The following is a 15,923-nucleotide window of genomic DNA, read 5'->3' as shown; positions in this document are numbered from 1 at the left end:
ATTTTGTAAGCCAACCATTTTTTTCTTCAGTTTTTAAATTGAAAACTATATTATGCTGATATTCAATTTAACTCCCTGCCTCGGTAGTCTAGCAGTAACCTGCTTATCTGGAATAGCCGGGAAGTCATGGGAACAGTAGCTGTTTGGGTAAAATTAGAGACTTGAAATTTGGAATTTTAGCGTTTCCGCTTAAGATGTATCTTAGAAGTTACAACAATGATCGGCCGTCTCAGATTCAGAAAAATTCTCATAGTAGGGTGGCATGTCGTCCCGAAGACTGTTACAATGTAAACTGTACGTAAAAGACACTGTAGTATAGCACAAAGCAAGGTTCATATTTATCTAGCATTGAAATATTTTCATTCTGATATACATGTAATAGTTGCCACTGGACGTTAAACAAAACGTGTCTTATAATCTGAAATTGGTATCAGGTTCACTGAATTTCCAGTGAAATTTTTGTATAATGAATGAGAGAATTTGTTAATCTTTCAATGTAAAAAAGTATAAAATTTTCTGAATTGTCATCCGTGTTAACAATGCTATATGGACATATGACGTTTAGAATATATCGTGCTATGTGTGCTATTCACTGAACCAGTTTTGACGCTTAATTTAACAAATTACATTCAAAATGTTTACAAAATTTACGGCGGGTAACAATTGTCAGAATCTTAATAACAAATGTATACACTGTGGTGACACGAGATAATATCAATGGGTTAAAAATCATTTTAAGTGACACAATTATGCAGGCGTTTATACAACTTGTAATCTTTGACATTTTAGTTTTGATTAAAAAAAAATAATGCTCAAATCGATAAATAAAGTTAACCATGTACATGTCATGAATAAAATGATATGTGTTGTTGTTTTGAGGCAACCAAAAGAGAGGAAAGACCATTGTATTCATTTAATATATATATATATAATATGTTTGACGTTTTTTAAAAATGCATTTAAAGCTCGAGTATAACGAATTGTATAAATAAATTCTCTGGAGATCTGGGTCAAGCTACTACAATAGAATATAGTTTTGATATTTAATGACACAATGTCGATGGCTGAATGGATTTTTAACATTATCAGTGGCAAATATTACAAGCATTTCTAAATTAATAATATTTTAATAACGAGATACAATTATAATCAAGATCCTTACGTATGCTATGCTAGTGAGGCAACCTAAACTGTATTTCAGATGAACCGGCCCACATGATGATAGTCTGAAGGTACCCAATGTAGTCATGCTAGCCAGTACGGGATATATTACACCGCGTTTTTGGTGGATACTTGTTTAAATCTATTTTGTTTCACGAGTTCGGGAATGGTCCAAATGCCATCACACACTCGATGCGAACTCATGGTATCAAATCATCTGAAAAAATGTCACGAAAGTGTGTACCTATTAAAACGTTTAAACCCGCTGCATTTGTTTGCACCAGTCCTAGTCAGGAACCTGATGTTCAGTGGTTGTCGTTTGTTGATGTGGTTCATAAGTGTTTCTCGTTTCTCGTTTATTTTATATAGATTAGACCGTTGGTTTTCCTGTTTAAATGCTTTACACTAGTCGTTTTTGGGGCCCTTTATAGCTTGCTGTTCAGTGTGAGCCAAGACTCCGTGTTGAAGGCCGTACTTTGACCTATAATGGTTTACTTTTACAAATTGTGACTTGGATGGAGAGTTGTCTCATTGGCAATCATACCACATCTTCTTATATCTATATATATATATATCATACAGACCGTCAGTTAACTAACTGTCCGTAATTTTTATACAGGACGAGAGCGAAGCCCGAATCCCCCAACAAAATTTCTTACAGTGGATACCCCATATTAGGTCACCTATGAACTGTGTAATATTTATGACCTACCGACTAACTGATGCTCAGAAAAAAAATCATGAGTATTTTTACAACTTCTTTTTATTTAACAGACGCCGTCTTAAATTGTGCAATGCAATAACGATTATTCTTATAAGATAACTCGCGTGTACACACCTTGTATAATTATGGTATACATGGCCAGCACGTGACATCGCACAACCAATTGTATACTCTGCAAGCTATAGAAGGTAGAATATATGTACATACAAGTTGTAAATACCAACAATGCTAGCGCTTCAAGATTTAGCATTCAACTTGATCGAAAGTTTAAAAGTCAAAGATTTTAAGAAATATAACATAAGAGGATTAAAGACAATAACTGGTATTAGATAAACACAAGCACTTCGGGTTAAGTGTAGTCTTATTTGAATTATAACCTAATACTTTGGCAGGTGTAGTAATAAAACAACCGTATATATTCTATATCTTGAATAACACATCCAAGATTATCAACACCCTATTACCTGCTATCATTACGGAAGCTAAACTAGGATCTGTGTTCAAGATTGACAGTCAAATAAAATTGAGAATGGAAACGGGAAATGTATCAAAGAGATAACAAACAGACCAAAGAGCAGAAAAAAAGCCTGAGTCTACAAATGGGTCTTCCACACGGCGAGAAAATCCTGCATCCGGAGGCGGGCTTCAGCTGACCCCTAAACAATAATGTATACTAGTTCAGTGAAAATGGACGTCCAATTATACTCCGAAACATACAAATGAACCAAAATTAAAAAGCATACAAGACTAACCAGAGGCCAGGGGTTCCTGACTTAGGACAGGCGTAAACTGAATGCAGCGGGGTTAAAAAATACTCGATGTGGGTAAAGCAGATTCTTGTCTCCCGTCCCTATTGCGATTACAATACAAAGCAGATGACCCTATAAATGCTCAGTGATTACATGCATCTATAATGATCTTAGAAATGAAAAAAAGTCTGAAATCAATGCAATGTTTTATTGTGTGAGAAATGACAGGACCAAGACTTTCCTTCCAATTTTTGTTGGTACTAATTCTACACCACTTGAGCAGGATTCGCAGTGAATTATCTCCCATAATATTGATTCTTATGGGGAAATTATAACTGACAGTGTGATTCGTTAAAAATGGACCTGTAGACATGATCGAACGGAAGTTATTTTGATAAAGAAACAAACTTTCTAAAAGAATAAGTGTTTTAGTGAACAAATACATACATACTTATTTTAAAAAAAAATGGCTTTGGCTATACTTTTTGTCCTCTTGTATTGATTTTTTAAATAATTGGCCTTTAACATCACTGAAGATACATTTATTGTCCACGAAATGCCTATCTGGTTGAGTTAAAATTGGCACTGTAATTGTATTGAATTTCATAGTGAGCAACCTCTACTGAAGTGTCCATTTTCTACTCCAGTGTCGTTCAAAAGACAAAAGGTAGAACATTCAATTGTAATCTCAATTACCCCATGTTTTATTGGAATTAGAACGTGGCTTTATTCAAAAAGTGAAACAAAAAAGACATATAAGAATTTCGGTAGTCGGATATTTGCAATCATGAATTACATTCATGATTTGTCTTATTCTATTATCTACATTGTAACCTCTGCTCTTTATTGTTAAGAGTTATATAAGCATAAAGAGAAATATTTAATTGTTTTTAAAAGTGTAGGAGGAAATAGAACAATTATAGTTGAAAGAATTATGTAATCCGTACATTGATTTAACATTAAGGTATTTTCACTCCAGGGAATGTGATAGCATTTTTATTGTTTATACATAATATACCAGTACTATTTATTTAGTATGTCCATTTAACAGATATTTATCAATTTTCTTCAGCCGAATTTTAATTGCTAAATGCGTGGCATGTAAAATGATGTTATAAATTATTTTTATATACCCTAATTAAATTTAGGTCGATGTAAACCCAGAAATGCCTAAAACATTATTTGTTTTTCATTGTGAACACTTTAGAATGTAGTGGACTGGAATAGTAACGAGTCGCTTCAAAAGACACTGTTTATGTTTCATTGCTCGAGTAAGCTTTATTATCAGCCCCGAGAACCACCCTGGACGGTATTAACTAGTATCAAGATTGTTCTCACGATAAGAGGGATCTGATTGTAACATGAAATTTAAATCGAACTGATTAAAATGATTTCGATTTAAAGTAGCTTATATACCCTTTAATTAACTATCCTTCTTTTGTCATACGTGGTTCCGTTTAAAAAGTTTACACACTCAACACGACAGTGTCATAATACTTGTGTATTAGTTGTGAATAAGTCGATATTTTCTGTCCAATGGATCTTTAAAATGGATAAGTTTCCTTCAGACGGATACACTTTTTTCGTTCAGTTTTGTGTAATGTATTCACGTATACTTTAAAATATATATTCCTAGGTAACAATACTATTTAAAAATCAACAATGTTTAACATTCGAGTTTAACAGAGCGTTGCAAATTTTTTTCAGATATGAACGACGTGAAAATTACAATTTTATTACTAATGGATGTAATATCTTTAGTTATGTAAATAAGTAGATTGAAATTCATCCCAAGATACAGATGTGGTTTTAATATCTTTCGTCCACTGATATTTTATTAATCAACTTATAGAAGATGAATACCACGGTGACAAACAGCGAGAGAAATGTAGCTGGGACCGTAATTGCTGAAATATTTCTAATTTTCGTGTGCATTACTGCAATAATTGGTAACACTTGTATGTGGATTATAGTTTATCGGACACGTAAACTTCGGACGATCTCCAATGCTTTCATTCTGTGTCTAAATAGTGCTGATTGGTTAGTATCCGTTCTGAATATGCCAACGACTGTAGTAGCGCTTGCTTTAGGAAGATGGCCACTGTCGTCACAGGCATGCCAAGTTTTTGGATTTTTTAATATGTTCACTTTAGTTCAAAGTGTTCTTTCGTTGTGTAACATTAGTATAAACAGATATGTAATAGTCTGTAGACCTTTCAGGTTTCCAACAATATATACAACCAAAAGATCTATCATGATGATAATAGGTTAGTATAATTGTAATGATTATGGGGTCGTAGGGGAGGGGTACATATATATATATCTATCTATCTATCATACTGATAGTATGATTGTAATACTTATGGGGTTCATACGGGAGGGATACATATATACGTATATGTACAGGGAAGAATGTGAAAAATCAAAAATGTGATATCAAAAGCAAGAAAAGACCTGGATGGTGTTTTTCTACCGTTTGCACGAAACACTACACATTCTGGCCCTTGCGATCGAACGCAAGACACGAAAATGCCACATTAACCTTATCAAAAACACCTTTAAGGAAAAGGGAAAAGAAGGTTGTCTTCGACTGTTTATTTTTAATTATTTTATCAAATTCAAAAGACAAGAAGAAACAGTGAGCATTTCTATTCTATCACAAATTTTATATTGCATAAAGCACATGACAGATTTAGAATAGTAAACAATTCTTCCTTATTTAAGATTGCATATGTTATGCATGTTCCGTGTTCATTCTTTAATAGCAATAGCTTAAATTAGACTTACAAATATTAAGTCCGGGTTGTCAAAGTTATATAATATGTTCATCTATAACGTAATAATTAAATAGACCAATATACAAGTTTTATTTGTAAATATAAAAGAGGCGTTGAGATAAAGTGTTACAAAGAAGCATAATAAAATGTTTGCATTACCATAATACAACCATGTTGAATAGGATTGTTTTGATTTATAACATTTTGATTTTATGTCCTTCCTTATTTATCAGTTTGGATTAAGTCACCCAAATGAGATATAATCATGTTAATAGCCCAGATTTGAAATAAATTTACTGTCCCAAAAATCTTAATTTTAGATTTAATCGAGAGTATTCAAAAGGGCATATACATGTAGTTGCAAATTTTGGTTAGTAAATTTTTTCCAGAAACTGAAAACGTTGCTAGATTCATCCCTATTAAAGCCTTTAAATTCGGAAGATCGATCAATCTTATTTTTGCATAGTACATGTAAATATCCCATTTGGGTGACTGTTCCCAAACTGTTTACTGTGGTGTAGGTATTGGTAAGTACGTTTACCCCGAATTTATATGAATCCATATTGCAGGAACGAACGCAATGAAATACTTTTAAAAATAACATGTTTTAAATCCATAGCATTACATATGATTAAGAATAAACGCAAACCGCATCACCACTTTCAATTCCATCAATAAAAGGATGAATGCGGTATGCATGTAATCGAACGACAAAAACAACTAAAAGACACCTAGAGGCATAAACATGTATAATAGTCTTCACAAAAGACAGCTTGGAATAATATTAACAGATCACAAATCATTTTAAGGATTATGTAATAAATGTTAAGTAGTATCTAGAATTGCCATTTACCCTCTCACATCATCACAATATTACAGCTCGTTCAACCTTTATAGTAGTTATATGCAGAGTGACCCAGTTTGGATAGTATTGATAAAGCCATTCAGTCTGCATCGTGTTGACCAGGACCTTTGACCTTAGTTTAATATGTGACATTGAAAATTAATTTGAAAAGTTGATTATCTTCTGTTATAAGAGTAATGGACATCGACATTGATGAGTATTGTCCATTCAGTGAAGTGCAAATAAAGCCAAAAAAATGTTATGCTCCGAACAATTGCATATTTTGACATCAACAGAAGTAATACTAGTAATGCTTAAGATTGACAAGCTGGATAAAGCGATTAAGTAAGATTTTTCCATGGACATATGACAACATCTTGGACTTCGACCTCTGGTCTTGACAACATGAATTTGATAAATTTTTGTTCATGATGTATTTTTGATGGCTGTATTTTATCGACAAGGCTGTGGTTTTGCCTGGACGGACTAACAAACACACTTAGTACATATAGTTCCAATATGAATAGGATTTAATCAATACGTTAGTTTGAACTTTTTTTAAATACTACTTTTCAACGGAAATTTCGCTGAGGGTGTTCAATATTAAATTCAAAAGACATTTTCATTGATCCCTTGACAATAAACACATGTCGTTGAGAATTACAAGGACATCATTATCTAACAATGTTGACTCTTCAAAGATCATTTTTGTCAGAAGCGTTTAAATGTCTTATTATCATTCCACTTTGTCAAATTTATCTATCATATGTTGTCACCCGTAAAAATAAATATATACCTAATAAATCAACAATCTTTTGAAACCCATACCTATATTGACATTGGTGTCTAGCGTCCAAAATCCTTGAGCCAATAAAACCGGCATATGAAGTGGGGTATTTACAAAATATAATTCAAACATACATAAGGGTATAATCAGAAAATTAAATTAACGTTGAATGTGAATTTTCATCGTAGGTTTTATAAAGTAAACTCCTATCCCGATGGGAATCCATAAACTTGTACAAGAAGAACTATTTGTTTTCTAAAAGTAAGACACTTGATGCTTTGAGTATGTTGTGATGATGTCAAAACTTGCCAGGAGTTTGTCTTTTTTTTATAATTCTAATAGTTGACACATATCTCCGTAGTCTAATCCTGGGAGGGACATGATTAACGGAAATATGTGGAGAGTAAATTGTATATAGTCTTATTTGCAAAGATAATGTTTAAAAGAATTGTGACAAAGCTACACCTGTCTATAAAATAAATAAAGATGCAACAACTCGACTGTCTGGGGATACATTACAAGCACTAAGTTAAATCGTAAAAAGTGCTTTTTATTCATTTCAATCAACTCCAAAGGATATTCAACGCAACAGAAACGGTTCCAATGGAATAACAAAACTGGGAGTGACAGAGTATGAGAAACGCGAGAGGGAGGCGGAGTAAAACAATTACTCCCGCATTCTGAATGAAATGGGGTTTAGTTAAAGTAAACTATCAAGTTGTATAGAGAAATAAATAATCTTTTTTATAAATGAATCACTAGAAAATGAAATTTGAAGAACAATTAAGTCAAAAGAGTCAATGGTTGAGGACCTACAGACATGTTTAAAACTCTTAACCTTGATAGTTTTTTTCAGTGTATATATTTTAATTGTGATTCTAAAAATAACCAAAGTACAACAATGTAACAAGCACTGGACAATTAAAATCATTTTCGATTTATAAAACTTCTTGTTCCTCATTTTTAAAAGTAATGTGTAAGTGTTCTTTCTTACAATGCTTATTCAGATTTTGCTGCAATTATAAGTAATCAATGGTATTTCAGAAACTAATTGCTGTAATTATTCAATGGTTTTTTTCTGGTGCGATTCACTTAATTCTAATTTTTAAATTTCGGATATATATTTATCATAAATTGAGCGTGATACAAAAATATTTAAAACTGATTTAATAAAATTAAAATAAAATGGACTACTATTCCAATTATTTTAAACTAATTAATTTGTACAATCAATCCCATCAAACATAAAAACACATTCTTCAAGTGTTTTATTTTTGGTACAGGTTTTAATTCAATGGGAGAGCAATGTATGATATGTGGTTCAATATACATATTGTATTTAGGGGGGAAAAGCAGGACTTTTTAATATAAAAAACAAGGAGATGTGGTATGATTGCCAATGAGACAACTATCCACCAAAGTTCAAATGAAGTGGGTGTAAGCAATTATAGGCAAACATAAGGCTTTCAACAATGAGAATAGTTGTTTTGTTGATTGATATTTCTTAACGTCTAGAAGAAAATATTCCATGCGTATTTTTGACGAAATCAAGTTGTACAATAACTCTGTTGAGATAAAATATTGAACAAAAGAAGATAATTGGAGATTTTATTAGGAATTGGTACATGTACATGAATACTTCATACCACGGTCTAAATTTGTATTTTAAATTAAGCTTTTATGAATCAAATATAAATATCAGTCTCTGAATATATTCCTATCTATTTTCTACAGTACTAATCTATGCATTGTATTTCACCCTAACCCGAAGGTATTTATTTTTTGTTCGACGGATCAAATTTGGAAAAAATAAGAATATAGCATATTTTTTTTTAAAAAAGCATTAATTTGATTACAACCATAATCAATACAGAGCAAACCACTTACTTTAATGTGTCTGTGTTTTAAGATTTGAGGTGAAATTACAAAAAAATGAAACAAGTGTAATGTAAACAGACAATACACGTCCTGCAGAAAGTATAACAGGTTAACCACGGCTACATGTAACATAGGATACGTGTTTAACAGAAAATCAACCTACGAGTTACAGTTTTAAAAAATGGGGTGGGGCTGTGAAATAACTGGCAATTGGAAAGCTAAGACGTATTAAGTCATGACAAATGTTTGTAACGTAATGGTTTACTTTTGACTTGGATGGAGAGTTGTCTCATTGGCATATAATTTAATACTTTATACTGTATATGCGACGGAACTTTTGTCCGTTTCATGAAGACTACGAACAGATATTTGAGTGATTGTTTGATTTCTAAGACAAAACACTAAACTATGAACCAAATATTTCTTTTGACATTTAACACACCCATTGATATGTAGGATAGATATGTTCTATAAAGCGAATCCACCGGGATAAAAGGTCTAACCTCCAGAAAAGAGGCTACGTTGATTAAGGCGGGTTTTCCCTTGCTACAGGTCACATGCATACCTCTGAGAGGATTCTCGCAAAGGTACTTAAAGCACAAAAAACGTGGTACCTTCCTAATATAAGGTTACGATAGTTCAGGTCACCATTCCGATAGGGCGTTACTGCGTATTCATACATCCCGCATAGCCAACATGGCCAAATAGACGCCCTACTTAGCATGGGTTTTACTGCCGGATGTAAACATTTCATTTGACCATCTGTCTTTACCCAATTCATTCTTATAGCGATGCGTGCGATATGAATAAAGAAGATGTTGCATAGATCTTATTGAGACAACATACAACAAAAAACGGCCTATATTATACACAGGTATAGCTTTTTGTATGTAGTCTCAGATGAATGATCGCTAGAACAAACATTTACATAAGAATATGCAATCCTCCCTAAATTCAGATCAAAATCATTTTTAAAGAACAATACAAGTTTATAGCGTGCAAGTCATGTAGACTAGATAGGATATCTGTAAAAGGATTAAATTTCAAGAAAAATATTGTGACACAATTAATTTTTTATGGAATATTTACATTCTCACGGATCATAAAAAAACAATAAACGAGAAAATATTTACTAAATCGTCATTTTGTTAGATGATACAGGGCTCGACAATAACGCTTGTCCGATTGTCCGGTACCACAGGGAAAAAGGGTCGGACAAGTAAAAGATATATAAAGCTTGTCCTACGAGACAAATAAAATTATTCTGCAGAAAATAAATTTAATCCAACTTTTATGAACAAAGTAATTATAAACAAAAAACAAGAAAAGAAGATGAAAACAAGACATGGATAATTTCAAACTGGTTCTTTGTCAGGTACTTTTTAACAGGTAAAATGCATACTATTCTCAGAAACCAGTCTTACTGATCCGAATCAGCGATGCGCTTTGTAGATAAGGTAACTTTACAAGACAGTTCGTCACCAGCTCAGAAGCATTTGCTCCAAGTTTAATAGACAGTTTGGCACCGTAGGAGACATATTTAATAGACATGATTAATAAACAGTTTGGCAATGCAGGAGACATTTCACAGCAGACATTTCGGGACCAAGACAAATCAGTACCTGTTTTTCCTACCTTATTCTGTTGCTTTATAATAAATACCATACCGGTAATTTTTTTAACAAAAACATTTTTTAAATAAAAATGAAAAATTATTTAACATTAAATTCACAAAATCATATTTGATCATATGTAGAGAAAAAACAATACTTGCAATACGGTGACCTATAGTTGTTAATTTCTGTGTCATTTGGTCTCTTGCAGAGAGTTGTCTCATTGGCAATCATACCTCATCTTCTTTTTTTTATTGATTGCATTTGAATAAACTTTTTTCAACTTAAAAAACCAGGATACAAATCCAATGAGTGTACATTGACAGGCCTATCAGACGGTGCCTCATGTGCAGAATCTGATGAGACTTTGGCAATGATGAACTAGAACCTAAGTCCTGTGACATGACTAGATTCAGTTGTATTCGGCTCATATTTTTGAATGGTATTTCAAACGATATAAATCAAATTCTGTTCTATTGTTTTAATTCATTTTGTTCCTTGAATCAACTTAAAATGCAAAAAAGGTTATTATTAAGATTTTTTTTTGGACAAGTTACAATTTCATTCGGACAAGTAAATTTTGGTATGTACTTGTCCTACTGGTTAAAGTTATTGTAGAGGCCTGTGATACAGCAAAAGCAAACCATAGATATAATTTTAGATATGTGTAAATTGTTTGCCAGTCAATAAATTATGGCTGGTTTAACCTTACGACACTTGCGAGTACCTAAATTACAATCATTGAATTTTTATTTGTTACACTCGTTTTATTATAAAAAAAAATACTAATAGATTTAAATAATTAGAACAGTCAAGTTATATACTGACCGTCTTTAGAAACGCAACACTAGATTATTCTTTTTAAATTTTTGAATGAATGTGGCACTGTCAAAAGCAATGACTGCCTGTAACAAACGCCAAAATGATGGTCAGAAAGATCAACCAATTCTGTTCCACATGTTTTGGGTTCTGTTTTACACCTTCTGAATATGCGTTTGTTCCACCCATTACAATGGGTTTTGGCAATTATGCGGCTGAAACTTCAGGGCTTTAAATGTTTTTCTTCAGTGGATTCTTTGGCAGTTCAGGTTATGGAAAACGTTTATGACATGAATCTGTGTGCAATGGCATTCGACAATTTGATAAGCAGTTGACATTGCGGCCGTAAACATGTCTCGCAAATGACGTTGCGTAATCAAATTCTATTGACGTTGCATTGTCACTACATGATGATCTGGTCATTGATGGTAAGCAACAATTCCTGTCTACCTGTATCGATGTCGGAAGGACAGTAAGACGGGTTTCTGAAGTCAAACTGTATATGGTTGCAGCACGTTCACGTTTTCTTGTTTGCAGTATTCTTATGGGCTGATTCAGTTTTTTATTCCTCAGTCTTGGCAATATGGAGATGCAACATTTTTTAACTGATTTAAGTGTGGCCAAGGATTAAAAGAACTGTTTCACGAAGCAAAACGAACTGAAAAAATCTTTTATGGGTTCCAAATTTCGCTTTACGAAATTCGTGCGACTTCAAAAATCCGGTATGTTCAATAACCACAGGTTAGTCAGATGTTGATTTTTTCTTTAGAGAAAGCAGTATGGTAAGCATTAATAGTAGTTGTATGAGAATCAAACATGATGTGGGAAAAATAATCAACAAAATGAGTGTTGCGTTTTTAAAGTCAGTCAGTATAGCTACCATAACTGAGAGTACTTTTACCCCTTCCTCCACCACCCAATCTTCAAGTCCAAAACATACAGAGGTTATGGCCACTTTCACTCGTATTATTTTTAGTGTCAGGTTCAAAATCATTAGAAAATAAAGAGTCTAAATAATGAATATAACGATTTTTGAAAAAAAAACAAGACAATTTTACATGTATCCCCACAATCAAAATGATATTTAACGCTGGCCATTGCTGTTGGAGGGAAGTTGGAATCACTATTACGAATTTTACATGGTGTAGTAAAAGTTTACATCGATTGACAAGATTGAATGTGTGCCTGAAAAACAATAAATACAATCTCAAATAGAGTTTTAGCTGTATTTCTATAAGATGTTTCTTGATTTTAATTGATATATAATATTCCTGTAACATCCCGCCCCAGGACATTTTTTTTTGTATCAATCAATTGATTTTGATGTGCAATTGATCCACTGATTACTTGGATTTTCAAGCCTAGCGGCCAATATTACATAGACGTACATACATAATCTTTTATCAAAAGTCACTCATGCTTTTTATTACACCAATAGTCCATCTTTCTAAACGTAAAATGTACAAGGCATTCGCCATCGTTTCGCGGCTCTTTTCTTGAATATCAAAGTGAGATTGTTATATACTTTTCAAGTTTGAAATATGTATTTAGTTTAATACCTTTAAAAATATGTCGCACTACATTTGAGTAACATAGATAAATACAAAATATAATAAGCACAAAATTTCCTGACTCACATAATCATAATTATCCCTTAATCTCGTATATAGCAGGTCACGTTGGACAATTGGCCTTCGGTTACTTTAGGTATGATTATAGCAAATAACTAAGTGCTTTAATCCTTTTCATGGTTAATTTTAACACCAAGTTGAACAAGTACTTTAAAGCTTAAAATTAAGGTTTATCTTGTGGAAATCGTTATCTCCATCCCACTAACAATAATTGTGGAAGAAGGATTGGAAATTTAATCCCCCCTGATGGATGTTATTCGGTTTGTTTTTGTTTTTGTTGTTTCTATAATGTCCACGCGAATAAATGACGAGATGTCTACATTCAATAACCATTATACGAGTCAATATAAAGACTACAGTAAAATTTTAGACAATTTTACTTCAAACTGTAAGTTGGATTTTAAAAGGATATAAAGTTGAAACGTATAACAAGACTTAGTGAAAGTTGTCCTTTCCTAATTACCTGCCGTTATCGAAGTTGCGTCTTTGTTTTATCCATTCGTTTGATGTGTTTGAGCTTTTGATTTTTTCCATTTGTTAATGGACTTTCCGTATTGAATTTTTATTGGAGTTCGGTATTTTCGTTATTTTACTTTTTACTTAGACTGAAATACTACGAACGGGAAACCGGTCTACTACAGTCCATTTAAGAGTGAAATGTATTTTAACACAATATGTGGGAGCCAAACCCAGAACAAATGCACCTTTTAGGAGTAGGTATTGTAATGTTTAGTTAAGAGTATCGTACTTCCCTGTACCTATTTCACCATACTCATAAAATTGCATATCAGGGCTTTGTGACGTCAAATAAGTTGACCTGGCCTTTCTAACTTTGACCCGGACATATCACCCACGTCACAATGAATGAATAAACCGACGTTGATAAGTTTGACCCGATCTTATCGCGTCATCTTCCGGTTTGCCGGTGAAACAAAGAAAAACACTTGTTTCTATCATGCAAATACACAAATACAATCCGATAAATCGATTATCTGGTTGTATGCATATTGATATTGTAAAACATCAGCTTCTCCCTCCGACTCAATATGAAGCCTTTTTGAACTCCTTCACTACGCTCACTCGACAAACAACTTCATATTGTGACTCGCGGCTGATACTTTGTGATATCAATTTGTAGATATCCTGATAATCGATACTCATCAAGCAGCTGAATTCGGTAGGACAACCAAGCATGAGACTTTTTAGGGGAAGACCGGAAATAGTATGATATAAGCAGACAATCGGGTTTTCTGCGTAAATATATCGTTAAATATCAGCCGCTCGACACCATGTGAAGCTTTTTAGTTCGTTTGCCGATCTCACTCATCAAAAGGTTCACAAGTACCTCGCTGCTGATATTGTACGATATCAATATAAGTAAACTCGATAATTGATACATATTGTGTTGAGTAATTAATTTTGTTACACACTTTTCCCTAATAATCCGATAAAGTCATTGGTAGTTTTGTATGTTGACCTCTAGATGTGTTTTGTTTTTGTGTTGGTTGTTTGCTGTCTAATCAATTGATGTATAACCAAAATATCCTTTTATTTATAGTTACATTTATTTTACATGCCTTACTCATTTGAATAAAAATATAACATGTCAATCACTCAAAAAATATAGGAATAAGATATACATGTATTTCAAGTTTGTCTTTTTGGGTTCCTTATTGGTCATAAAGCTTCTAACGTTTTTACGTATTTATACATCCCTGGTTTGAGCGTTCGTACATTTGTAAGAAGGAATAGCTTCGGATTCATGAGCTTTATACAGTGTTATTTTCATACAAATGCACGTGTTAACTTTTAATGATGACGTATGTCCTGTAATCTTGCTTTCAATATTTCAATATTTCATTATTTTATTTTCAGCCTGTACCAGTATATCCATAATTATTTCAACGCCTCCATTGTTCGGTTGGGCAGAATATGGTTACATTGAGGAACAATTTTATTGTTTTTGTTTATGGCCTAAATCACCATCATACGCATTTTTTATGATAGGCGTGTGTTTTGGTATACCTCTTACAGTCATGGCTATATGTAACGTACTAATTTTTACGGCAGTGCAAGCAAGTAAGAAACGAACAGCCCGTTCATCAAGGTCAAGTATGGCAATAAGCAAAAATATTTCAATTCAGGAATCTTCTAGTGACACAGAAGTCCAAACTAAGACAGAAAAAGACAAAAAAGAGAAACGAGAAACAGAAAATAAAAAAGAACGTAAAAACGTTGATATGGTCGATGTTCAAGTGGAGATGTCCGATTCAAATACGGAAACCAACGATGTGAAAAAGAGGCTTAGTAAACTGCCCAGTAATAAAGTGAAAGCAGAAGATATTCGACTTGCACTTGCGTTAGCAATTTGTGTAGTGTGCTTTTTCATTTCTTGGTTTCCATTTTGTATAAGCATGCTTATCGGAATTTATGCTCCGAATGCAGTCTCGAACGATTTCCATTTAGCTACACTTCTGATAGGATATTCAAACAGCTGTATGAATCCTGTGATATATGGAATTATCAACAAAAGAATTGGAAAGGGATTCAGAGATCTGTTTTGTCGATGTCGATGCTGTAGTAAAGAAAAGTTATAATTTACTGCATTTTCGTGAAAAGCATTTATTTTATAATATTTATCCATTTGTTGAATATATATATATTATATTTAAATTCTTGTATTTTTCATATTATAGGATTTTGATTTTCAAATATTTTGGCCTCGAGCATCACTGAAGAGACATAAATTGTCGAAATGTGTAGTAAAACTGGTACCGTTTATGTTATTTCTATCACTGGGCTGATACCTTTGCTGATGGACTGTTAGTCCCCGAGGGTATCACCAGCCCAGAAGCCAGTACTTTTGTAATGGCATGAAAATACTGTAATGGCTTTGATTGAAATTGACTGTTATAAAATTTTGGAAATCATTTTAAATTA

General features: G+C 32.9%; 1 protein-coding gene across 1 annotated transcript; it reads left to right on the top strand.

Moving 5' to 3' along the window:
- The first annotated feature begins 4,087 nt into the window (after window positions 1-4,087).
- LOC127720258 (octopamine receptor 1-like) lies at window positions 4,088-15,656 on the top strand. Its single transcript, XM_052226750.1, has 2 exons — window positions 4,088-4,901; window positions 14,859-15,656. The coding sequence occupies exons 1-2, from the start codon at window positions 4,490-4,492 to the stop codon at window positions 15,578-15,580; spliced, it is 1,134 nt and encodes a 377-aa protein (XP_052082710.1). The 5' UTR covers window positions 4,088-4,489; the 3' UTR covers window positions 15,581-15,656.
- Window positions 15,657-15,923: the final 267 nt, after the last annotated feature.

This window comes from Mytilus californianus, unplaced genomic scaffold, assembly GCF_021869535.1.
Source record: "Mytilus californianus isolate M0D057914Y unplaced genomic scaffold, xbMytCali1.0.p SCAF_11, whole genome shotgun sequence".
Taxonomy (NCBI): Eukaryota; Metazoa; Mollusca; class Bivalvia; order Mytilida; family Mytilidae; genus Mytilus; species Mytilus californianus.
This window is presented reverse-complemented; position numbering and strand designations above follow the sequence as displayed.